Consider the following 27,758-nt stretch of genomic DNA (forward strand, 5'->3'; position numbering starts at 1 on the left):
GCAGACAGGATGTAAATTGTTTTATACATTTATATATGTCACATTATATATAATTGATGCATAAATGTATCAATTTATGCATCATTTGTGTAAACATTAAAAAAAAAAAACACTTGGTGTGTCAGTTTTGTCATGGTTTCAAAATTATAAGATGAATAAATCATACATAGATCAATTTGACATTATATACTGTTAATAAAAACAATTCATATTTGAATAGCTTGTCTATGTTTGATAAAGAAATGTGATTAATCCTTTTATAGTCTTACTAGTCTTATTTTTCATTTTGTGTTTATTCTAGGCAATTCACAGCTTGATGATATATTCTTCTTGTTGAACATGTATGTCATTTGTTGACCTCTAAGAGTTTTCTGATTTTTATTATTGTTTTGTTGGGTTTCTGTTTCTACGACATATACTATTTCACATTATATACATTAATCAAATGTCTAAACAATAGCCAAAGACACCATCAAATAATTTCACTGCTTGTCTGCAAAGACTTTAGCATAAGAAGGGACGTCTGCTTGTCATTTTTTGAAGTAAAAACAAATATCAATTTTTATTTGGTATGTTTTGTTGTATGACTGCTTTCTCATAATCATTAATACCAAATGAATTCAGAATCAAAATGGACATTTTGACACTGAAACAGGGGGAAATTATTGTCTTTTTTTCTGATGCAACTGCAAATTAAAAATAAACTAGAAATTCATTTCATTAGAAATCCACAAGGATCAACATTTTATTATTGTCTAAACATAAAATATTTTATGAAGATCACATACAAATGATCACACAGCCTTTAGGACTCACTGATCACATGATCTATCATGGATCACTGGTCATGTGACACACCACAGATCACATATCACATGACCCATCATGGGTCACTGGTCATGTGACCCACCACAGAACACATATCACATGACCCATCATGGATCACTGGTCATGTGACTCACTATAGATCACATATCACATGACTCATCATGGATCACTGGTCATGTGACCCACCACAGATCACATATCACATGACCTTCAGGCTCACTAACATAATTTTATAAAATCTATCAAACAAATTATTTACGTAAAATTACACATAGGTGTTTCTGTTCAAAAATGCATTATAATCTTATACAAAACTGGCTTGCAACATTCAATCTTAATGAAATACAAACTTACTAATACGGTACATGTACAAGTATTCCAAAATTACTCACATATCAATTAAATGACAATATGGATTATTGAAAATGTATTTTTAATTAATATCAAGGTTACCATTTTGCAATATTAAAACAGAGGAAATAGTTTGACCCATTTTTAAAATTTTTTAAACAACATTTTTTTGGTGACATTTTTAGGTAGGGGAATAAGAAATGAAACTAGATTTTTTACACATAAAGCCCATTTACTCATGTAATATTATAGAGGTATACACTTTACCATAGAAATCTTTTCCTGTATCATTTTTTTAAAAAGAACAAAGAAGGATAGTGTTACACAATAAAACCAAAGGACAAGTATGGAATACCCTGTACAGTGTGACAAAAACTATCTTATAACAAATCATAAAATATGGTCACTGTATACTATAAAATGATATATTTTCATGAGGGGTTTATTCTCACTAGTTTTTTCCGTTAATTTTTATCTGAAACATATCTGACAATCAAAGACAAGAATAAAATGCAAGTCTTATATCTGCTACTAGGTTTTGACTTTGAAATAGCGAAATTTTTAATATACCGTAAACTACATTAGGGTACATTATATGCATAACTGGAATCAAGTTTTGGAATGTCAAGGATGGTCAAGGTTATTGTTATGGGATACTTAAGGTGGTACCTAACACTACAGGGAGATAACTCTGTAAAATCAACTAAACATTTTAATCACTTTCTATTGTTTAGGAAATATAAAACTTCTCAATGATCAAAATTAATGTTTGTCAACCTGCTGTATAAACAATGAAATTTTTCTGTTAAAGTGATTAGTTCAAGTTTTTTGGAATTCTTATATCTTTTTCAAAGGGTCAAAGTTAATATTTTGTCAGAATTTTATGAAAATTAAAAGTTATATTAATTTAGGTCAAAGTGTTGGGTACCACCTTAATTCTTACTTTATCAATTATTTCTTTCAACATGGAAACATTCAAGTGAAGAGGAGAATTGGTCAATCATGTAAAGCTATTTTTATTTTAATTCAGAAATTGCAATAAAAGATATGAAACAACTATTTGATTAAAATTGATAATTTTTTATAATTATTTTTTTAAAGATATATTTTTTGATGATTTTATTTCTATTGAGGGAGATAAAAGTTCTACAGATTAAATTAATAGATTTATTTAAAAATACTGCTTCAAGTTCAACCGTTCTAATTTATAATGCCTCATCATTTGGATTATTATTTTGTATAAGAGCAAATAGTTTAAAATTTTCCCACAAGACTTTAATAAGGGGGGAATTATAATTTTGGATTATTCAATTATCCTTGATGTTTGAAAGTGAATTATTAATGTTTTATTTACTAATTAAACACCTCAAAAGTATGTACTAACCATTTAAAAGTGAAGTGTTATCTGTTCATTTAATATTTTCTGAGGTGGCATAGAATATGGACTAATCTATTGCTATTTCTGCAAAGTGGAAAGGGATTAATATAAGTTGCAAAACTTGTTTCCCAATCCACTATAAATAAATATGTTTAAACTATAATATTGATATCACATATTATTTCATCATGTCTATACAATGCTGTAAATTATGACCTTTCTAATATAACAGTTATACAACTATCAGTGTCAGAGTTTCATAAAAAAAACTTCAATTTTGAAAGGAAATTATCTCAGCATACAATATTCTAATTTGGTTAAATCAGAATCAAACTCTATATATAATGTAAAAGCAGAAATTTTCGTAGAGGATTTAAATTTGTTTATTTTGTAGAAAAAATATATCCATGAAATTAAAAAAAAACATGAAAATTTAACCTACATATAACATCACCTCCATATACTGGAAAACAAGAAATTAAAAACTCCATGAAATCTTATACAGAGACAAAACCATGAAAATTTTAACCCCACGAAAATTAATGTTTCTACAGTAATTACTTCTAATATATGTCAACAAAAAGTACACTTTTTCTTAGATAAATTTTGAGTTTGATATACTCTAAAAAATCAACAAAACTAACTAACTCAAGTAGTAGTATAAGTATAGCACTATATATTGAACTTCAACAAAGAAAATTGCAAAACATTTAAGCCAGAAAACCATCTCAATTTGACTCCTATCATATTTCAAATAGATATCCCAATCTCACCTAGAACAATCAGTTTACGATAAATAACATGTTCAGTCTTCATGATAATTAAACTTTTGAATCCACAGGTACCAAGCTCAATTTTACTAAAATTCAAGTTGGATCATGTTGGCTTGTAGAAAAGTTTATAAAAGGCCAGAAAGAAATTGTAAAAGCCTGACATGGAGGGTCGTTGGTTAAGCAAGAAGACTGCATGTTACATGTAGGTGGATAAGACTAGGTTAAATATCATTGAAGTTTTGTAATTAAATCCAATAGACTGTGCTTGAAAATCTATCTACCATATATCCATATTTATCATTGCAATTTAAATATGCAATCTTTGGAGGTCAGCTTGATGGTTAATTAGATGGCGTCTTTAGACTAAAATACACATGAAATGCTTAAACATTTTATTGATAAAATGCCTTGTTAATTGATCATATTTAAGACTTTTTATAATTTGGATATACATTATAGTACATTATAAATCAAATATGACGAATTTGACCCGTGATCTTAACTCTGACAGCTAATGCTACTATAACAGCTTGCATTTCTTTCATTAACTTTGAAATTTTAATAAAATATTCTTTGCCAAGTTTTAAGTTTAATTGTTTTCTGATCAACAATAAAATGTTAAGATACCTAATTGGAATAATGTCAAGAAATAAAAACAAACATAAACAAAGAAAATAGCTTGATGCCAAAAGTTCAATAGGTTTTAATGACATAAGCAAATCAAATTAGCAAACATCTGACAGCATTGTTGTGTGGTATTCACCTTACCTACAATAGATTTAAAGGTAAAATGAGGTGTGTGTATACCTAATTACAGGTACAACAGGAAGTCAAATTATTTAGTATAAACTTATTAATAGATTAAATATTAAAAACTGTTGATTTTTTAAATCAACAAGAAATACATTCAGTTCCAAAGACAAATGAATCCATGCTTAGAATACATAAAATTTTAAGATTTATGATAAAAGCAAATACTACAAGTTTATTTTAACAATAAAGATGAATCTTCATTATCGAGGGAAGACAGATACTTTTGGTTCCTGTTATAAACAATTGTTTTCTTTCACCATAACATACAATAAACTGATACTTGTCTGTTACTTTAAAAAAAAAAAAAACATTGTATTACACTACAAGTTTATGAAAAGTTATGAGGTGTACAAGTCGTCCTAAAGATTAAGACCAAAGAAAGACAACCTTAGAAAAATAAGTAACTATTACTACAATGATGTTTTGTAGAACCTGAGATTTTATGAATGCCTCAAGTATTTTTTAATTAACATGTGTGTAAATATTATGGGAAGACAGGCAAATACTTCAAGCATTTGTTTAAAATAAAAGTAAAATCATTAATATAGAAATTGCACTTCTCATCAAACCAAAACATTATATATGCAAACATTTGCATTTAAATAATTTTCTGCAAATTACGTTTTCAGGTGACAATGACAAATATACTTTTTACCAATTTCAGAAAGAAATTTGTAATCCAAACTAAATCACTTTAAAAATATTTTTTTTTTACCATATGTATACCTAGACTCTATCGTTACACTTTAAACTGTCATATAAGTTTCAAGAGTTTATATTTCATTCAACTGCTATATTACATGTATATCTATAATTGAAATATGTTTATATAACTAGACTTTAGAGTCCTCTCAATGTTTCAACAGACTTCGAATTCACATAAACAGGAGTAAAAGAAGATGTGAGGTATACTTGTGAGACGGTAACATAAGCACATTAATTCAAGGACTTCTAGAGGTCAAAATACTGGCTTCAAATATAGAAATATGTCTATACAATACATAAGCTCTTAATCAACCAGTCTTAAAATTTTGTTTTGTGAATCTGCTATTATTAATGACGTCTATACATTATTGTTTATTGTATAAATGCTGCTCAGACAGAAAAAACATTTTTTTAATAGTTTTTAGTAGTAAAAATAATTATTCATGAGAATATAATTGTTCATACCCATACTTTTTTGTATTTCAAATTTTAAACATAAGCCACTCTAGAATCTTTTAATTTTAAATATTCCAGCCAAATAGTCTCTACTCTAAATTTATCTTCTCTATTACATTATTCAAATCAAATTAAGACAAAAGACAATTAATTAGTATAATTACATAAAATTTACTGTTTTATTCAGCATTCAACATGTCCTAGCCTATTCCAACAATGCAATCAGATTCAAAAAGAAAGTCATCCGATATATTTCTTGTATCATTTATTTTGCTTAAATAGCGTCTGAACACTGTTTTTTTTCAAAAAATTTACAACGACAAATGTTGAAGATATATTTTGACCTCTAGATATGTTCTCAATTTTTTGTGTCATTGGGTTGCTGTCTAAATGAGGTATACTCGTAATCTTCTTTTATTCATAAAAAAAGAAAAAATAGAGAAAAAGAAAAAAACAAAGTGTATAATAGCTAATAAGCATATAAATTTTCATTTTCTTACATAAAATATTTCATAGATATGGTAAACATTGTAAGAGACAGAAAAAGAGAATACATGTAATTTTTGCATTTTTAACCTTAGACTGGTGACTTATCTCAAATATAAAGGAAAATTTCACAATATTTTTCAAGTTTTTTTTTACACAATTAATACATATATGTTTAAAACCTTCATACAAAACAGTGATATATATCGTGCTGCCTTCAAGCATTCATACAAGGTTATGGTTGCATTCACACTGCCATTTATGTCCGGTAGAGCCCACCATACATTAAGTCACATTCTGCCAATCTTGTCCCTGTCAAGCTACCATACAGATCTCTACTTCAGAGGTAGTGGTCCTCAGGCTATATGATGATGACGAGACAAATTATTATCATGGTAATACTCTAAAATATCCTCAAACTGTTTTATGTAAGTGTAAGTTTCTACTAAGTACTGATCGCACGTCGTGACAAAATCGTAGAGCATCTAACATCGGCAGTAAACATAGAAGTGATATGTCTGTTGGTTCACTGAACCATGACTTTATAGGAATAGCGTTATCTGGAAAGATAGTAAAAAAGCAATGAATGATCTCTTGGTTCGTTGAACCATGACTTTATAAGAATAGCATTATGTGGAAAGACAGAATAAATGCAACGAATATAATCTGCTATCCACATAAACATTATTTTAAGCCTTGGTGAATTTGTATGTTCACTGAACCATGCTTTTATAAGATTATGATTATTGGGAAAAAGACTTAAACAGCAACAATGAATCAAGGCACTAGTATATCTGTAATATCAATAAACCATTTACAGCTTTTACATTAATGCTAGCAAGACAAATCTTTGTTTGGCTTGCTTGCTTTGTTTGTATCAGTGTTTGCTCAAGCATGGCAATTAAGATAGGCAGGGCTTCAGCTTGTATACATCATAATTAAATTTTATTGGACGTTATGTTTGAGGTTAAGGACACTAATTTTTAAAACATCCCATGACTCATATTCTCAAATGTTTCCTTACCTGTAAATATACAATACAGACAGGATTTTACTTCGTCGAAATAATCTCCCCATTACGCCAGTTTATTTTCACAATCGTAGAAATGGAAGACAATTTTTTTTCTTCAAATGATTCTCAAATATCCAACTTAAAGACTGTCGTCAAGCACTTTTAGTAAAATAGCTATTCGAACACACCTACTCTGATTTTGTGATCCATTGGATAGGTATTTCACTTCACCCCTATATTTCATCTTTTAGTACTGTGATTTTTTTTATGTTATAAAGTCAACCTGTAGCTTTGCTATATTAAAATGATACAATCTGAAGCGGGATGATGTATCAAATACTCTTGCTTTGTACGTTTTCAAGACAAAATATTCATCTCAAACACACCCTAACATAAAAAATGTACACTCGATTTCCTCTCGATACAATTGTTTCCCATTTTTTTGAATATTTTCTTGAGTTACATAATGGAAGGGCAGACATGGAAATAACTGACTGAACTAATAGATTGATATGTTATAAAAAAAACAATATTAGGTCAATGCTGAAGGCCAGTTTCTCAGCCTCATACAAGAAAAAAGTTTATATTTTTCTTTCCTTGACAAATTATTGTATTTTTACAGGTGAGGAAACATGTGAGACTATTTGTCATGTGATTAGGTGTCCTTAACCTCAAACATAACGTCCAATAAAATTTAAGTATGATGTATACAAGCTGAAGCCCTGCCTATCTTAATTGCCATGCTTGAGCAAACATTGATACAAACAAAGCAAGCAAGCCAAACAAAGATTTGTCTTGCTAGCATTAATGTAAAAGCTGTAATTGAATTCATACATATCTTCTTATTTCTTTGTTTGTGAGATTAATACAACTTATTTATTTTCCATATTGACCATTGTGAACTCTGAATCTCAATATTTACAAATATATATATGCCAATATTACATTATCAATAATTCATAAATATAATAAAATATGCTTTTTTTATATACAAATTTAAGAAAAGGTTGTCTCGATTTGCACAAGTCTTCTCGATCTATTCATACTCAAAGTTAACAACAAATGAAGATCTGTTTGAATTTGCCTTGTTAATAACTTTTTAATATACAAATATGAAGAAATGTAAATACTAATTGATTTCAATAATACCTGGATAATTTTTATAAGCCACCGGTGAATTATCTAATATAAATATACTAGAGAGATCTTTACATATTTCTGTTAACTGCTTTGTATAACTTCCCTGCATTAACTGACAGTGCTGAAAAAACAACAAAAAATAAACCATTAATATAAAAACACCATCATAACTTTCTTGAATATTCTTTTAAAAGTAATTTTTTGTTGTAAAGTTCAAACATTCTCTTCACAACATTGTATAATTTTAAAAGTAATTATCTCCCTTTATTTAGATTTTCCTCATTTTCTTTTCAATTAAACTATACAAAAGCCAATGTTAAAACTGCATCTGTTATCAATAGTATTTTTAGGTTTATTTTGAAAGTAAATGCATTACATTTCTGGATAAGATATTAATCAGCTGATCTTAATGCTGCATGGTGAATGAGAAAAGCATCAAATCTTAATTGCTAAGTCAATTGTTTGTTCTTTTTAAAGTTTTTTGGAAGCAAAAACATACATTCTAGCAGATTCCTAGCACATAATCGCAACTTTTAGATTGTCATTTTTTATGTGTGAAGTTTTCAATTTTTTTAATAAATTTTTGTTTACAGTGCCTTATTAAAATATTGAAATATACCAGTTTTAAACTGTTGCATTCCATTATCGGGTCTTGAACGTTTGGAGCAAAACAGTAAGAAAATTAATGAAGTAAACGCGATTCACAGGCAACACCATTTCGCTGATTCTATGAATCTAGTGTGAATAAATTCAATAGTTTGAAATAGTGGCCAAACTTTTAAGAAATTTCAAAGACAGAAAGTGTGTAAAAGAAATGCAAGATCCTTGACCTGTCTACTTATTTCAAACCTACATGTATGTAAAATTGAATTACATTTCAAACCTTAATTGTAGGAAAACAAGTGCTACCAGATTGTTTTCAACATTTTTGATTTTTTTACCTGTAATTTTCAACAACTCGAAAGAATAATCTATCGCAATTTACAATAAAAATATGCACATCTCCACATCATGGTAAAAAACAAGCGTGGGCAGAAAAAATTAAAACTTAAAGTAATTTTTAATTTTTGCATACATGATTTTGTTGAAAATATATCAAGTTGTGTTGAGTCTAGATGCAATAAACTTTCTTAGTAAAGCTATATATTTAGGTTTTTTCTCACTACTTGCCTGCCTATAATATCTTCTTTTTAATATACCCCTATTATTGTCCAATTTATCAGCTACGGCAGCCCCATATATTTCCATACTAGCTGTAAATACCACTAAATCATACCACTGGCTAACCTATAAAGTAGGAGCATATCATAGTATCAAACATAAATCTATAATTCTTTAATCATAGACAGGTACAATGTGAAATACGGTAATAGACACAGCTAGCAGATGATGAGTGTAGCACTGAAAAATGATGATTGACAGTCATGTCTTTTCTTGCATACACTCATATAAGTTTAACAGAGTGGAGCAATAAAAGGACAATATTTATTATCAACTGAACTACTTGTTTTGTACATTTGCAAATGAACCTGAAAATTCAAAGATTATAGATATCTTTTATAGTAGTTTCCATTGTCCCTTTTTTTGTGTGCATGTTATATGGTACTGACTCGTGCATCTATCAGTACTGTTTTAAATTTACAAATGAACAGGATGCTCAGCGAAAACTGCAGGTATGTTCCATAATTTAATCTTAAAACTTTCCAACTTAATTTTTATGCTATCTGGAGGAAAGCCATCTCATTGACAATCTTACTGCATTTTCTGATATCTATGTAAAGTAATACATATTTTTTTGCTGTGTTGAAGACCCATTAGTGGCCTTTCTGTTGTTTTCTTCTCTTGGGTTGTTTGTTGTCTCTTTGACATATTCCCCATTTCCATTCTCAATTTTACATATATATAATACATGTTTAATTTAATCTTTTCAAGAACTGATCCATTCAAAAACTTGCAAAGATTAAAATTGATAATTACTTACAACATCTAAAAAATAATCAACATGAGGTCGTTTATGAACAAAAAATCTAACAGGATGTCTGTCTATGTTTACCTGGAAATATAAGATAAACAAATTCATTAATTATTATTTTCTCTTAGATTTTACCATTTAGCCCTACAATGCTATAACATCATTTATGACTTTGGGTTTTGAGACCAATAACTATTATACATATTTTATAATTGTTTCCTGTCTTCAGCGATGCAAACAGAGTCAATCAACCAGAAATCTATTTTAAAAATTGTTTTCTTTCATATCTACAAAATCCAGTTTTAGTAATAATACAACATAAATGTTATTTTTTTCAAAAAGCATGAAGGGTCAGGATTCCAAATAAGGGTTGGTTAGGGTGTGCCTATTATCGTTCCCTCAGCAGAATTTGAACTTATATCATTGCGACATCAATTGTAACACTGACCATACTGTTTCAAGAATCCAACAGCTGAATATGATATATTTTTATATACAAAACATGGTAAAGTAAAATTTCTACAAATTTTATAAAACTCAAATTCATAATTTAATAGCTCATTTACTATGGTGCTTATAATTTCCAGTATGCATAACATGCATAAGGCTGCCTGTTGATATAAATGAATAAAAGAAGAGACCTTATTAACATAAATTATCATCACTCTAAGTAATTATAACTTTTCAGTCTTTACTAACATTGGATTCTTTCATAATTTTTTTTCTTTAAAATTTGATTTCTAACACAAGCTTTAAATTTGAAATAAATTATGATAATGAACTTGATAAGTCAGTAAGTGATATCAGTTTACTTTATTACACCCAGGATGTAAAAAAGAAACAATGTCAATAACATTCAGGATGTAAACAAAGATTTCCACTTTACATAACAATGTCAATAACATCCTTATTAATACTGTCTGACATATCAAAGCAATTCTTTTATCTTTTCCAAGGTGGTACAAAACCCTACAAGGAGATAACTCTGTGAAAATCCACTGAAACTTTTTAATCAAGTTCTAATGTTTATGAGAAAATATTAAGCTTTTGAATGATCAAAGTTAGTGTTTGTCAAGCTGCTATTTATTCAATGATTTTTTTTTTTCCAATAAAGTGTTTGATTCAAGTTTTTTGATTTTTTTTTATATTTTATCAAAAAGGGTCAAAGTAAAAGTTTTGTCAAAATTTTATGAAAATTATAGTAAACCAGCCAAATTATTTTAAGGCAAGGTGTTTGTAAAATTGTTACCACCTTAAATAAAATTTTCAGTGAATTTGTTGTCCTCTAATAAAAATTCGAGTGTTGTCCATTTGGCTTTTGGAACTTTATTTTTACCATTGTGTACTGTAATATTTTTAGGTTTCTATTATAAAATGTATTATGAATGTAAGTTTGTAATATAAGTGGAAACAGCACAATTCAAATCACATGATGCTTTTTGACGAGAACATTGAAATCTGATATAAAATCTAGAAGATTTCTTGTTAACTTACTTTTAATACAAAATCTGGAGGAGTTCCTGGTTTAACTGTTTGTCTAAGAACCCCATCATGATGAGAGTGAATTAATGTTTCGTCTAAATCTAAAACCAATATCTTTCTTTTCAACATACCTGTAAAAAAAGTTTTAACTGTTACAAAAACAAAAGACTTAAGTTTTCATATTAAAGCAATCCATTAATCTCTTTTAATTTTTAGTGGATTTACATTGCAAATTTGATAATATAAAGTATGTGCATTTTTTTTTTAACTCTACTAAGTTTGGCAAGGACTTCCATCCATAACATAGTTCACAAAGCATTTACATACTTTCTCATTGTTCAAGAATCAATCACATTCTGTTTCTATAATGAACAGACAGCATTCATATTTGGGCAGTGTTTTTACCTACTTTCTTTGCTTATCATTATAATATCAAAAAATAAAGACAGTGACACCTTTTCCATTATTGAGCGCTGTTTTTTTTTATTTCATCTCAGCTGGCAATTTTGCTTAAGTAATGAACACTGTAATTGATAAATTTAAGAATTATGTATGCACCAACTGACAAGTTCACTTTTCAACCCTGTAAAAACATTGTTAAATAAGTAGATAAATTCTTGAAGTAAAATTGTGAACACTTTCTGTGTGTATATTTTCTTTAACCCTTTCGCCGATGAGTCCCGGTTTACTGGGATTCACGCTTCAGACAGCTGATGATGAGTCTTGTTTTACCGGGATTGGAATACCTCTTTTATGTTTCCTGCTTTAAACAGTGCAAACATGAGTTATCTTTCTTTGATGAATACCCGGATGAAAGTGTAAACATGGCGCTTCTGTTTGTTGAAAACCGTGTCAAAATCAGAGGAAATTTACGGAATTTTATTATTTACGAGAATTTGAAATGAGGGAACATTTTTTTTGAAAGAATATGGAAGAATTGAAGCCAAACTAGTATACTTTTTTTACATAAAATGTTGTTTTATGTACAAAACACTTGGAATGGACATCATTTAGTGTGAGGAATTTGTACAGCCTCATACATTTTTTCAAAATTTTGCCGTTTTGGGTTAAAAAATTACGATTTGGGGTCAAAGAGCAGAATTTTGAGAATTTTACGAAAATAATGCTGAAAATTTGAATATTTTATGAAGAAAAAAAGATCAAAACATGAACAAAACTGTGAACATGATGTTAGTGAATGAAATAAATGCACAAATAACTACAAACAAGTTTTTATTGGCATAAATTATGAAGATCTCCCACTTGAGTAATAGTAGCCAGGGAAGCCATCGTCTCAGAGTAGCTTCTGTCTGGGTAGCAATCGGTGAAAGGGTTAAGCCTTATTTGTGATCTGTTACTTATGTATGGGTAATGTCATGAATGTGTGTATCTTTTTTAAGCCTTATTTGTGTATATTATTTGTGACCTGTAACTTACTCAGTCGGTGTTTAGATAATGGTGACAATGGTATGCACTCATATTTAACTGTCTGGTGCTGAATTATCTGAAACAAAAAAATAATTATATTAATAAATTAATAATCAAAATGGAAAAAGTCAGATAAAACTAAATGGCTAGTTATACTGTACAGTAGCTAGAAATACCTATTCTAGATTTTTTTTCTAAATTTTGAATTTAGTAATGTAAATAACCACCACTGATAATGATGTCCCTTGTAATTATTACTATATTTATCCAATCACTTTTTTTACGTTAATAAATTCTATTAATGTTCAGTATTCTTTTATATGCATTTTATGTGTAACTTATATTTGACAAAGTTCTTCCTGCGATGGAAAATACAACTAGCCAGTAAATATGTCAATTGGGCACCATGCAACCCTTGCACTGTCACATTTCAAAGTTCAGCAAACCATGCAATCTGGATCAAAACCAAATTTGGCACACATTTGACATAAAAAAAATAATGGCAAGTTTTAAGTTTTTGCGACCATAACATCAAGGTTAACTACCTAAAACCTGTATATAATTTGAACCAAACTTGAGCTTGGATAACTTAAGTTCACTATGAAATTTGAGTCAGCACCCTATTTTGCTCAAATTCCTTTTTATACCAACTGATGTTTTACCCAGAATCATGTTAACAGGTTGACCCAGGGTATTCCTCCAGATGCTTTTATGAACGAGTTCTTACTGTGAAGTAACAAAATAACCATTTTGATTTAGGGTATTTAGAATCCCATGTCTGTTTGCCCAAAATCATGTTTACTCTCATTTATGTTAGCACTCCACACATTCAACCTGGATCTGTTCTACACCATTTAAATGTATAAAGGTTTTTGTATTTATGCTTTAGTTAATGTATGGCTATTCAAAAAAAAGAAAAAAAGTTTTTTATAAATTATTGTTTTTAAAATAAAGAGACATTTGACATGTTTGAATTGAAAAAAACATAAAGTTTAAACAGATTTTTTTTGTGAATTATTTTAATTTTAAAAATGTGTTTTTGGAGCAAACAGACCTGATTACAGGTATTTACTGTAAAGTGTACAAATTTGAAAGTAGTTTATTGACAACATCTATATTATAAATATAACCAACTGATACATGTACATGTTTATGTTTTATCAGGTCAATTGTGCAAAATATACCTTTGCACCCTACATGATTCCCGCCTCACACTTTTGCTTCCTAAGTCCGTTCACATCCAATTTTTATTCAAATTCCAGTTGAATAAATAGATGATCTTAAATAAATAATTATTAAAAAACTATTTTCCTAAATAAAATTAAGGAATTTTTATGATTTTTTTTTTTATCTATTTGATGATTAATTATTGTTAATTATATATGATTTACTGCTAATTAATATTTAAACACAGCTAAATTAGGTATTCATGGTATTATTGTTGAAAATCATGATTAAAAAAAAAACGTTGTCATAATCTCACTTTATTTCAAAACATCAAAAAATAAGCTATAGCAATTGCAATACACCTACCAAAACTTTATTACAAATTACTTAATACAAAACCAATAAAAGAGGGTATGAATGCCCTTTACTGTCAGGTGTCAAAAAGTCATTTTCCGCTACCGTTAGCTTTATACTAACAGAAGCCCAAAATAATCATTGGTTAAAATTTTAACTTGATTAGTCAATAATATCCTTATAATTATAATTACCAAACCAATCTAATTAAATAGATGTAATTAAATGTCCATACTCGCTCTTTTTTATGCTTGGTATTATACACAGACAAAAATGAGCGAGTGGGGAGATTTCATTTCAATTAGATTGCATCTAAATGAGAGTGTACCTTTTATTGTCATGCACCGAAAATTACAGTCAACGTCATTTGACAAGAATTTTTACCAATATTTGTCATGACAGTAACCGCATTAATGCCCTCATAAAAAGGTTGCAGACATGTAGGGTACAAACATACTTTAGTTGCAAATGTGTAAGGTTCAAATATGACTCAGAATGTGTGTGAATGTGTTTTGAGGCAAAAGAACCTGGATAATTCTTGTTTTATGGTTTGAAACACAAATTCCTACATGTCCTTTTTAGATATTCTTTATAAGATACAGAGACTACAACTTATTCAATGGGTTAAAAAAAAACCAATGACAGGGAGTAGAGAATAGTCGATTATTTATCGAATTATTTCACTCACAGCCCTGGCTTGTCGTTTAAAACAGTAGCAAATGAAACTCCATATTTTGGCTGCCAGTAAGAAGAATCCACGCAATCCCATAACAATGTACTTGATCATGAGTGCAAGACTTTTATATTTTGAAGTTTGCAAAGACACATTAATGGGAATTAAATGAGCATGTAGATAGGGAAAGTTAATATATTTCAAGGACGATAGTTTCACTGCATTTATGCCGCCATTGAATTCCCATCATGCTCTTAATTTCATTAAGTGCCTCTCTTGGTTTTATTCAATTTAATTGGATAAAACCAGAAAGTTCCCGAATAATTTCCAACCGGAAGTTCAAAAACTGGAAGGCGTCGATGGAAACGAAAACAAACCTCATTTCGCACATGCTTGCATTAGACGTTTGAGACCTTCAAGAATCAGACATATTTTAATTATGAGTAAATTGTAAAACGTTAACCTTCACTAGGTAGGCAGACTTTTTAAGATGAACGATGATTTGTATACAAGACATGCTATTCTTTATTGTCTATATTGACTTCAAATTTTATTTTGGCATGTTGCCAAACAATAAACTGTTACAGGTCAACAATAATGGTAGGCTGCTCGTTTACGTTTATGGTTCCCAACAATTGAATTTTGCATATGACATAATTCAGTAATTACATATCCAATTTGGCTGGAACACAGACATTAATTAGCCATTATTCACTATAAAAAAAAAAATAGTCGTTCTATCAAAAGTTATAATAAAGGCACCTAGCTCGGGCTAGGGTTACGTTGAAATGTAACAATATTAACTAAGTTATTGTTAAATTGGACACTTTTTGCAAAAATGTTGGGTTAGGTTAGGATTTCTATTTTATTTTTGTTATATTTTAAAGAAACCAACAAAATATGCGCAATTGGAAGAAAATAGTGTCCATGTAACATATAGACGTATTTACACTTGTATGCAAATTTGTCCGCCATTCCGTAATATCACACAGGTTCCCGTAAACTTTGACATCATAATTTAAATTATTTGACGTCACAATTTAAAAGTGATTGTTGCTTGACGTCAAAAGGTGATTTGGAGTAGATCTAATTTTAGGTCATTCGGAGGCAAGATTCAGCTAAATACCAAAAGTGTAAATACGTTTATTGGGTCCTGATGGAGTCCTGGATTTGCTATTTTTTTAAAAGTAAAATAATATTGGGTGAAAATTGGAAATGAAGTCAGGCGGGACACAGGAAATTACATGCGCTATCATGGAAACGAGAGGTGGGTTACAGGAATCTGACAAAACCATAAGCGGGATCCTACATTTTTTTAGATCAGACCCCCAATGAGAACCCGACATACAATGTAGAGCACAGGTAACAGTTTTTATAAAACACTAAACATGGTTCAACTGTCAATGACGCTCACTAACCTATATTTACACCAAGTGTTTTATATTGGATAGCTACCGCTATTGACAGTAGACCCTTGCCTGACCCACTAAGCAAGCCACTGTGAATAGGGGTACCAAAATTGCTCCTATTTTGACAGTTATTTCATCTACATTTATCCATGCATTATGATCCACACAAAAGTTCCCATTCTGCATTGATTCTATGAATATTTCGTATCTATATATCATTATTCACAATAAGCATGATAAGGTTCCACCAATTTAATTTTGAATCTACATTGTATATTGAATCATAAAAAATGGTGCTGAACAGACCCCCAAACTATCCCTGATTCTGAAATGAGGGGTACCCAAATTGCATCTTTGCTATAATTCACATCTTTTAAAATCGAATCATGAATAATTTTGTTTTAGTTCATCAAATATTTAGAACAATTTGTCATTAATCAAAACTTGCAATTCATTTCTTAAGAAATAAAGGCTTGTAGCATATTTTATTTGCACATTTTTTTAAAGACATGGCGATGTCATGTGATGATTTTGTTAGGTACATTGTCCCAAGTCAGGAGCTTGTAATTCAGTGGTTTGTTTATGTGTTACATATTTGTTTTTCGTTCATTTTTTTATATAATTAAGACCGTTAGTTTTCTTGTTTGAATTGTTTTACATTGTCATATCGGGGCCTTTTATAGCTGACTATGCAGTATTGCTCATTGTTGAAGGCCGTACGGTGACCTACAGCTGTTAATGTCTGTGTCATTTTGGTCTCTTGTGGACAGTTGTCTCATTGGCAATCATACCACATCTTCTTTTTTATATTCTACCTTTTCCAATGGTATTTCATATGTTGATGTATACTGTGAACGTTTTGTGCTTATTTGAATATATTTATTTTTGTTGAAAGACTTACATAATGTGAAATAATAAAAATACAAATTGTTTAGTCTCTAAGAAAACATGTCTTAATTAGCTTTCTGTTGCTAATTTTGCCAAACAGGTGCAATTTAGATACTGTAAAGTGACATTATATATTTTTTATATTCTTAGACACTATTTTCTTTACATTGCCCATATTTTAAAACTATTGATAGCATGTCTAGTGTCTGTAGCTAAAAATTGTTTCTTAAAAAAACAAAACAAAAAAAAAACAACAAAAAATCCCTATGCATTCTAGATCTCTTTAGCCATGTTACATGTAGCTGACATATACCAAGTGTATTATCAATGATAGTGCCTATTATTCTCTACCTAGCTTGAGCTGCTGACACTGGATGGTCTCAATTGTATCTCTCTGAGTCTGGAAAGTAGAACTCATGTATGTGTCTTTATTCTCTTGTAAATGGTTTACGCTATCATCATCGTCATGTTTTGACTTGGTAATTTTCACAAATTCTTACTATTTATACATTTCCATTTGGAAATTTTCCAAACAAGTGGATTTTTTTTAACTGATGGGCCAAATGTTACATTGAACCTGCAAAACAGTTAAACTTTGAGTTAATAAGTATTAGGATTATGTTGGTATCTATAACTATTGTTTATGTACGTAGTGTTCAAGCTTGAATAGACGACAATTAAAACAATCTTTTCAGATACTCCATGATGTATTTCATTTTTGTTTTTGTCTGTCATTGACCTTCAAGGAAGCCAAAGGAAAAGTTGAGGTTTAATTCAATTTGATACAGATAAATGACATCACCATTACAAATATTTCATGTTATGAATGGATTCACTTATTTCGAGACATCTGAAAAATTTCAAATTTATAATCCAGACAATAACAAAAAATGGCTTAAAAAATGTTCAGAATAATGGTAAGTGTACAGTTAAGTGAAATGTTTTAGAATTATATTTTATGTTAAATTAATTGTTTTTGGATTAATTGTAGCTTCAAATTATGGATAATATTAAAGAATAATTTACATTTTATTTTTAGTGACAGATTTCATCAAATTATTTAAATGTATTAGGTAGGTATACAAAATTTTGCTAAGAGTGAAATTAAAACCGGCATAATCCTTTTCTTTTCTTTTGTTTTTCAGAATGGTGCTATGGGTAGTTTAGAAGGAACATTTGATACAAGCCTCCATGAAGCTGTACGTTTTGGAGATCTAGATGAAGTTAAAGTAGCATTACAGCAAGGTTATGACCCAAACTTGATTGGTCTGTATCAGTGGAGTGCTTTACACGAAGCTGCGCATAATGGAGAGGTGGATATTCTAAAATGTCTGCTTAAGAATAAAGGTTAGAATAGCTGTTGACAGATTGCTGCTGAATTAATTTTATGACTAGACATCTTTGCATTGCAGTATTTGTAATTTAAGGTCATGCCATACTTAACCTGGAAGGATATTTTTATGGCCCTGCAACAAAGTTGTTGGTGCCATATAGTTTTACCCTTGTCTGAAATTCCGTAATTCCGAAATTCTGTAATTCCATCATTCAGGAACAAACCATTATACAGAGTTTTTTTCTAAACGCCTTCAGATTATATTGGGCTGATTTTTGGTATGTACGTTAACCATGATGAGTTACAGATCAAGTTTAAATTTCATTCCGCTCTGCTAATTTTAGCCAAAATTAAGGCTTTACAACTTTGAAAATTGTTGAAAATCACAGTTATACTTACTTATTTTCTATACACATCCATATGTGAGACTACCATCATGTTTGTGTCCACATGTTTTATTGAAATTGCAGATTTTTCAACTTTTTGAGACAGGGCCATTCATGTCGCTTTGACACATCTAGTTTTAAATATAACAATAAGAAGATGAAAGACACCTATCCACAATGAGCTAAATAACATAGATATAGACAACTTAAGGTCACCATACAACCTTCAACAATTAGTAAAATCCACATTGTTTAGTAGCGTTTAAAAAACCTGAGATGATAAAATGGAAAAGAACAATAAAAAAAGCCTAACTTCATGAATGTATGTAATAGAATGAAATAAAAAACCCACAAATACGAATGACAACCATGACAATTCTGGACTACATGCTCCAGTGTTGGGACAAGGTTCTGGACTACATGCTCCAGTGTTGGGACAAGGTTCTGGACTACATGCTCCAGTGTTGGGACAAGGTTCTTGAAGAATGAGGCCAGTGCTATGATAATTACCTCTAAAAAGAATAATACCACTACCAGACAAATGAAATTAAAAAAAGACATATATGTAAATTTATAATAACCTGCAAAATTAGTACTGAATGAATAAGACATTATATGTTTTTATACCCCTGCTTTGAAAAAAGGTGGGTATACTGTTTTACCTCTGTCCATCAGTCCGTCAGTCAGTCCGTCCGTCCCATGAATATTTTTCGTCACATTTTTCTCAGGAACTACACTACCAGGATTTCTGAAATTTGGTTTCAGGCTTGATATAAGTCAGCTATACTGTGTGATGCGTTTTCAGATTCATCACTTGACAACTTCCTGTTTACCGAACACTTGTATTATTTTACACATGATAACCAAGTTGAAAATTTTCGTCACATTTTTCTCAGGAATTACTATACAAGGATTTCTGAAATTTGGTTTCAGGATTTATACAAGTCAGCTATACCGTGTAATGTGTTTTCAGATTCATCACTCAACAACTTCCTGTTTACAGAACACTTGCATATTTGTACACTATTAAAATTATCCACTTGTGGCGGGGGTATCATCAGTGAGCAGTAGCTTGCAGTTTCACTTGTTTTATAACCTCATCTTATTCTTGATTTTAGGAGATCCTGACAGAAAAGATTTCCTACAGGGCTATACATCTCTACATTACGCTGCCAGAGAAGATCATGTGGAGTGTTTACAACTGTTGCTGGACGGGGGAGGAGATTACAATATAACTAATAACAATGGTACATCATGTTTGGATATAGCAAAGGGACAATGCTTAGATCTTCTACAATCATTACGTAAGTTCTGTAGAAATAACTTTTAATTTAGATGATAACATTTATGTACAGAAGGTTTGAAGGACACATTTTTTTGTGTAGATTATAGACTTTCTGAGAAATATACTTTTCATTTTAGACCATTCTTCTTTAAAGAGTCAATTTAAGAATATATAGGAAGGTATTTAATCTGAAAATAAGGGGAGATAATATCAGATTGTCAAGGGATATTATAGTAATAATAGAAACGACTGCCAGTGCTTTGCTGTAAGAGAAGTATTTACCCATATTTTTTTTTCTATTCTATGGAAATAACTAACAGTGGATTCAGTTATTTTTATGGGTAAAAAAGTTTACTGAAAAAAAACTTCTATTTTCTTGGTTCTGATGTTTGCATACATTCCCATAGAATCTTGTAATTCATTGAACATTTGATTTGTGGTTCTTACAATGTTTGGATACGTTCCCATAGAAACTTGTAATCCATTGAACATTTGATTTGTGGTTTTTCTATACACACAAAATCCATAAAAATTGATATACAGATAATACAGCAAACAAAAAAAACAAAAAAAATCTCATCTTAATTGATTTCATTCATATCAGGAGCTAAAGACTTAATGAAGTTATCTCTGGAAGATGCCAAGAAAATAACCACAGTGAAGAAAGATATAGAAGATGACCTCGACCTTTCAATATCCAGTAGTACTGATCTCAGTGTATTTACAGATGAAGAAAAACCACCAGGTATTTATTATATTTTACAATGACCTTTTGTTGGCTTCTGGATTAGGACGTTTCTTACCTGACATGAAAACTTTAAGAAAATGGTTTAAAGATTTTTATTTATAAATAAATATAATACAGTTTATTAAAAAGAGGCCATTTGGTTGTATGATTTATTGATTGTTGGCGTTTAATTCTATCTTAATCACTTACTGTGGATTCAGTAATATTCATTGGATACTAATTTTCATGGATACAGGGAAACCAAGAATTTAAATGTTCAACAAATTACAAATTTCCAAAAGGTATATATGCAGACTTTGTCAAAACAATGAAAATTGAATATCCATGAAAATGCGTTTTCCTCACTTCCTGAAAATTGGTACCCAAAAAAATTAATGAATCCACAGTACCTTAGCTATAATATGGCTTGAAGTCTTTTTTGTATATTTAACTTGCTTTTCCACAATATGTTAAAAACTTTATTTATGACAAAACTTGAAAACTTTCAAGATTTTGTTTGGGTCTTTAGTTATTTACCAATAAGAAAATGACCATTCAATTGATAAAGTTGGAAAATATTAATATTTTATTGGATGATTGCAAAACATCATTAAATAACTTGTGACATTAACTACGATTCTTTATTAAATAAGGTTTACAAAATGCTATAATCTATAACACATTATGAGGTTTAACTTTAACAACAGTATTGTTTGTTTTTACAGCAATTGGATATATCCACCTGACATTTGAATACAACTCAAAGAAAAGTTCTTTGAGGATCAGAGTATGGCAAATTACAGACCTTCTTTTACCTCCAAGTAAGTAAAGCATAACATATATATAGAATAAAAATAAGAATCTGAAAAGAACAAATAACTAAGACAGTCCTAACAATTGGTTAGAAATTATCTTGGGAATACAAAAGACCTTTAATAAAACACTTGTGATTTTGTTCTGTAGTTCAACAATTTTGAATAAAAAAATCTTTAATTTTAAAGATGTGTTTTGATTTCTGCCTAATTAAGGTGGTACCTAACACTACAGGAAGATAACTCTGTAAAAATCAGCTAAATCATTTAATCACATTGTATTGTTAATGAAATATTAAGCTTCTCAATGATCAAAATTAGTGTTTGTCAAACTGCTATATAACCAAAGAAATATACTACGATAAACTTATCTGATAAAGTGGTTGGTTCAAATTTTTTTGACATGTTTATTTTTTTTTGTCAAAGGCCAAATTAATATTAGTCAAGCTGTTTGGTACCACCTTTCAAAAATGAGATAAATTATTACAATTTATACCTTCAATTAAATTCTCATCCTATCTTGGTTTTTTTTATATACATAGAGTTGTCTCCCATTTTTCAGTGAAATTTTGATGTAGCACTTTCTAAATTCTAAATCTGATTACAAACTCTGCCTCTTTTCATGGCCTACTTTAGTTTTTATTCACAATTTCTTCCTTTATTTCCCAGATATGATTTCTATATTTTTCTTTAAAAAATCAAAAAATTACAGTTGAATAGCAGTAAAATATTAAATTCCCACAAAGTTATGTCTGATTTAAACAATTGTGATATAGAAATAGTTTTTGTATTTCCTTTATAGTTTTTAATACTGACCTATTATATGCTCACTAAAAATACTGATTAACAAAAACCCAAACATTCACATAACCGGTACTTTTTTTTATTTGAAGGACCTCAGGAACATAACACAGAAGTTAAACAAAATTAAAATGAAAACTACATATAGGTTATAGTTACGGGGAAAGTTCATATAATTACAACTGTTTATGTATGTAAAAAGATTAACATATATGAACTAGGAAGACTGACTTCCACACTTACTTACTCATATAAAAGTAGTTTATAATCAGTTTCATAAAGCAATCAGCCACTTCAGTAGCTTTTCTTTTATCCTAATAAATAAAGAAATACATTGTTTAAGAAATAATTCATGGAAGGATTAAATATTGTTGGAAATTTACACATGGCCTGGGCCTTGATATTGGAATTTTATCCTGAGCATTACTTAGCGTGGGAAATTTGTATATTGTAACAGCCATTATTTTGTATATCTCTGAATCGCCCTAAGTATAGATATATTTCGAGAATTTTATTACAATGTTGTTTACAAAGCGAAAGAAGCACGTCATATTAGAATTGGTATCAACATCCTCGAAAATTATGTCCAACTCTTGGCTTTTAGAAATTCCAAACCATTGACATTCTACCAAAAAAATATATTCCACCAATCAGATCACCAAAACACTCCCACAAACTTAGGCAGCACTATCACGTAATTTTTCTCTAATTTGGAGGAATTATATATTTAAGATACCTTACTTTTATTTTACTAGATTACATGGACAATATTTCTTTGGATTCTTATATTTAAACATATATATTATTAAATTAATTTTCATTTTTTTGTCTTTAAGCAAATACATCTATGATTCACTCTCTGTTTATCAAATCCTACCTCATGCCTGATAAGAAGAAAGATTCTAAAAGAAAAACAGAGGAGGTGAGGGTCGATTCAACAGAGGCACATGTGAAGACAAAAAGTTCACATCTTAGTGTACAGCATGTGTATTCACCGTCCACATTCAAATTCACTAAACCATTAGAGTATGATTGTATTGCAAAAGACATAGTTAAGGAGAGAAGTGTTCAAATTGAATTGTGTTTGACGCAGAAATATTCAAAACGAAGTTTTCTCATAGGCATGTTTCATATGAAGTTAAAAGATGCAGTTAAAAAGATGGTTAGAGAGAAATATCCACTTATTCCTTGTATGAATCATACAATCCCTGCCAATATGAAAGTTTACTGTGCTTCTGAGTTAAAAATAACTAATTCTAAAAAAGTTTTTTATAGCAATCCTGACGTTAGAAATCTATCCGATGCCTTGTCAGATTGTTCTAGTCGTGCAGCTAGCAATCCTGACATGCATGAAGTTAACTTGGAAATTGAATCAGAATTGTCACCTGTAAAACTGGAGATGTCAGAAATTCAAGACTATGTTTCAAATGAACAGAAAAAGCAAAAAGAAATTGAGAAACAACTCCTTACAAAAATCCCTGGGTTGACTGATTTAAATTTTGACATCGCAGAGGATGTACAATCAGGAGAGGGAGAGCTTCTATCTAGAGTTGTCGATATAACAGATTATGGAGATGAAAGGGAGGTTGAGAGAAAATCTGCCTTTACCTCAGTTTTAAAATCTAAACTTTTACCAAAAAAGAAAACTGAAGTACAAAATATAGCTAGCTCACAGCAACATAGTATAGAACTTGATGAACGGTTATCTCCAAGATTTGTTGAAGATTGGAAATATCAAAATATCAAGGAGTCAGAACAAAACATTCTTGAGACTAAGATTAATATGCCAAATAAAAATGTCCAGATTAAAGAGCCTGTAAAAGCTAAAGAAAAGGATGAAGGTCAGAGCTCTCGACCTGAAACTCCAACATGGGATTATTATGATTTAGACTTGGAACCAGTTGAAATTGCTATAAATGACTCATCTCCAACTTCTGATGGAGCTCAACCTATTTATCTACCCATGGATACAACCATGGGAATTAAAAATCAGAAAGGTAAAATGACCAAAGGTCGACAGAAAGGTCACCGTAAGAGTGCAAAACGAAAAGACAAACCAATACCTGGAAAAGCTGTTCCACAGATCATAATAACTGATGCTGAAAATGATAAAAATGAAAATAGGAAATCCCAGGAATTTGTTACACCAAGAAACATAACAATTGAAATGGAAGCTGACAAAACGCCAAACCGAAATAAATCAAATGCTCAAATAACAGTAACTGCTGATGTTCACTTGCCAAGAACAAATATTGAGAGAAGTGAAAGTACAACGATAGAGATACAAGATTCAGATTCTTTTATCATTGACTTAGAAGACATAGATTCCATAACGCCATCTCCAAAACTAGATTTCTCAGCAAAACAATCTATTCCTATGCAAGTTTTTATTGATGAAAATTATGATAGTTTTGACGAGGCCAGTATAGAAGAAATTCATCACCCTTATATTGTGTCTAAAAATAATGATTTAATTACAGAAGTGTAAATTTTTGGTGCTATGAAATTGCCTTTTTTCCAAATCATGTAAATTTTATTCTTCTTGAGTTTTTCAATCATTATACATTGATAGAATTAACATCGAATCAATTGATATGGTTTATATTTAAACAAAAATCTGCAATATTTAGTTTTCCTATTTATTCTAAAAAAAAATATGATTTTCTTTACAACTGACAATAATAAAAAAAGGTTTATTCTTTTGAAATAAAAGGGAAGCTTTATTTTTTATATATTTTTTGTTGTTGGTAATTTATGGAGACATTTCATTTGATGTGATTTAAAGTATGTTGAATGTAATGTAGGTTGTGTAAGATTTTTACATGTGATTGTCCCTTTTTAACCCCATGTTAATTTTAATCATTTAATGAATAGTTCTAATGGTATTAACACCTTTTAAGGGGATATTATGAGTAAGATTATTTTTTTACAAAGTTTTAAACTCCAATTAGTTTTATATAAATGTGTTAGCTATTTATAATTTTTGCAGGGGAATAATAGCTGCTAATTATAAATGTTAATGCAAATTTATGGAAAAGTTTTGTTATATACATGTATGTTTATCTCAGGGATTATTTGCCATTACTTGTACATGCATGTACCTCTCAAATTCATAGGACTATATTAGGCATGATCTAATGTAGATTAAATTGATTTTTTTAAAATTTAGACTAGTAGACAGCTTAAATGACATGCTATGAAACAAAGTCTTGTATAACAGAACAAATCTAACCATATATTTTAAGGAGTAATTTGAAAAAGATTGAAGTTGTAAGAAAGTGCTAGCAATACATGTGTATATTTACCCAAAATTTCATGCATCATGTACATGTGTATTTAGCTGGAAAGGAAAAATATAAACTCTTCAATACATACACTTATCTTTAGAGAAAGCATTTGACTATTTTATAAGACATTATATACTGCAGCTGTGCTATTTGAGCAGTCAAATTGCATTGACCTTATATTCATATGTGATATACAGTCACTGACCGTATATCACCTTGTTTATGACGTGGACAATGTGTTTCCTTAGAGTTTTATTTATGAAGTCAATAAAACATACATGTTCGCAGAAATTTTACGTCTTCCGCTCAAAATTAAGAAATGATGGTTTTCACCCTAAATACTTCATTTAGAACAGTTATAAGAGTTGCGGTATATAAAGAATAACCATACATTGTCTCGAAATATCAATGTTATTTGTACTCGGCTCGAAACCGGTAGAAATGCTAGACACAGCCTTGCTTTCTTCCTGTTTCTAAGCCTTGTACAAATAACATTGATATTTCGAGACAATGTATGGTTATTCTATATATATACGCATTCCATGACATATAAATGAAATATATTGTTCATTGTTCAAGGTTAAAATATATATGGATGATTGATATTAACATTCATGGTTGTGACAAAAAGTTAAGTGTAAATTATTATGTTATAATCATGTAATTTTCAGTTAATATTGAAACTAATGTAGAACAATTAATACTATAAATACATTTATCTATTGACGTAAGGACTGGTAAGAAAATATTACTTGTACTATTTAAGTATATCATGTATATGGCATGTATTTTTACCATGACATATTTTACCATGACCATATACATTTTTTGTACATTGTTGACCTTACATGTACATTTTGTACTGTAAACAAGTTTTGTTTTTTAATGCTTAGAATATAATTTGACATATATAATGCTGAGTTCACACGTAATTGAATTCAATTCGCATTAACTAATTCGAATTAGTTTAATTTGCATTAGAAACGTTTTACGTCCTAATGTCAATTCTAATTCGAATTGCTATACGCGTCAAATTCGCTTTATTATCCAAACAACGTTAACTTTTACTTCGTATTATCTAAATAAAAAAAGCGTATTTCTAATGCGAATTGAATAATTCGAATTAGCCAATTCGAATTAAAAAAAAGAGTGTGTGAACGCGATGAGGGAATTCGAATGAAATGTATGTGTGAACGAGGCATTAATATCCATATAATGCATAGTAAATTTAAAATTAAATAACACATCTTATTCAAAGAATAAAACTGCTGTTTATAATTAACTCAATAGGGAATTAACTTTGTTTTCAACAAATGTTTGTATTTTTGTATAAGAATTCTTTTTTCTTATTTCTATACCTAGAGTGGTGAAAAAACTTATACTATTGGTTAAAATCAGGAATGTCTTAGACAAGTTCTATATTAATGGTGGTCGATAGATTTTTTTTATAGAGTTATTCCCCTTGGGAATATTAAATTTATGGAAAATGGCCTTGTTGGATATAGTCTGAAAACAGATTTACTAAGTATTGTGAAACAGCACAGTGTATTGCACAAAACTAATTCAAGAAATCTTCAATTGAATATAAATTCAAATTCTATAACTATTTTCACTTTTGTGGTCGTATCCAGCTGCACTTGGTGAAGCATTTTATCGAAAAGAGTTATTCCCCATTGAAATATAAAATATGTGCAACACAGGGGACATTGGAACTCTGTTCTTTTATTAAAGTAGCAATATAACAGAAAAATTACTTTGCTTGTAACAATTAATAGATTAAAAAATTTGGCAGTGCATAATAGTTTGACCAAA

General features: G+C 29.6%; 2 protein-coding genes across 2 annotated transcripts; one reads left to right on the top strand and one right to left on the bottom strand.

Annotated features, from left to right (window-relative positions):
* Window positions 1-711: 711 nt before the first annotated feature.
* On the bottom strand, window positions 712-15,287 carry LOC139501516 (CTD nuclear envelope phosphatase 1-like). Its single transcript, XM_071290632.1, has 7 exons — window positions 15,034-15,287; window positions 12,834-12,900; window positions 11,409-11,527; window positions 9,924-9,995; window positions 9,113-9,229; window positions 7,952-8,063; window positions 712-6,350 (listed from the first exon to the last, which is right to left on the bottom strand). The coding sequence occupies exons 1-7, from the start codon at window positions 15,130-15,132 to the stop codon at window positions 6,205-6,207; spliced, it is 732 nt and encodes a 243-aa protein (XP_071146733.1). The 5' UTR covers window positions 15,133-15,287; the 3' UTR covers window positions 712-6,204.
* Window positions 15,288-15,340: 53 nt separating this feature from the next.
* Window positions 15,341-25,910, top strand: LOC139500808 (uncharacterized). Its single transcript, XM_071289675.1, has 6 exons — window positions 15,341-15,490; window positions 18,461-18,662; window positions 20,153-20,338; window positions 20,924-21,064; window positions 21,772-21,867; window positions 23,496-25,910. The coding sequence occupies exons 2-6, from the start codon at window positions 18,470-18,472 to the stop codon at window positions 25,145-25,147; spliced, it is 2,268 nt and encodes a 755-aa protein (XP_071145776.1). The 5' UTR covers window positions 15,341-15,490; window positions 18,461-18,469; the 3' UTR covers window positions 25,148-25,910.
* The last annotated feature ends 1,848 nt before the right edge of the window (window positions 25,911-27,758 follow it).

Source organism: Mytilus edulis, chromosome 13 (assembly GCF_963676685.1).
Source record: "Mytilus edulis chromosome 13, xbMytEdul2.2, whole genome shotgun sequence".
In the NCBI taxonomy this organism is placed as follows: Eukaryota; Metazoa; Mollusca; class Bivalvia; order Mytilida; family Mytilidae; genus Mytilus; species Mytilus edulis.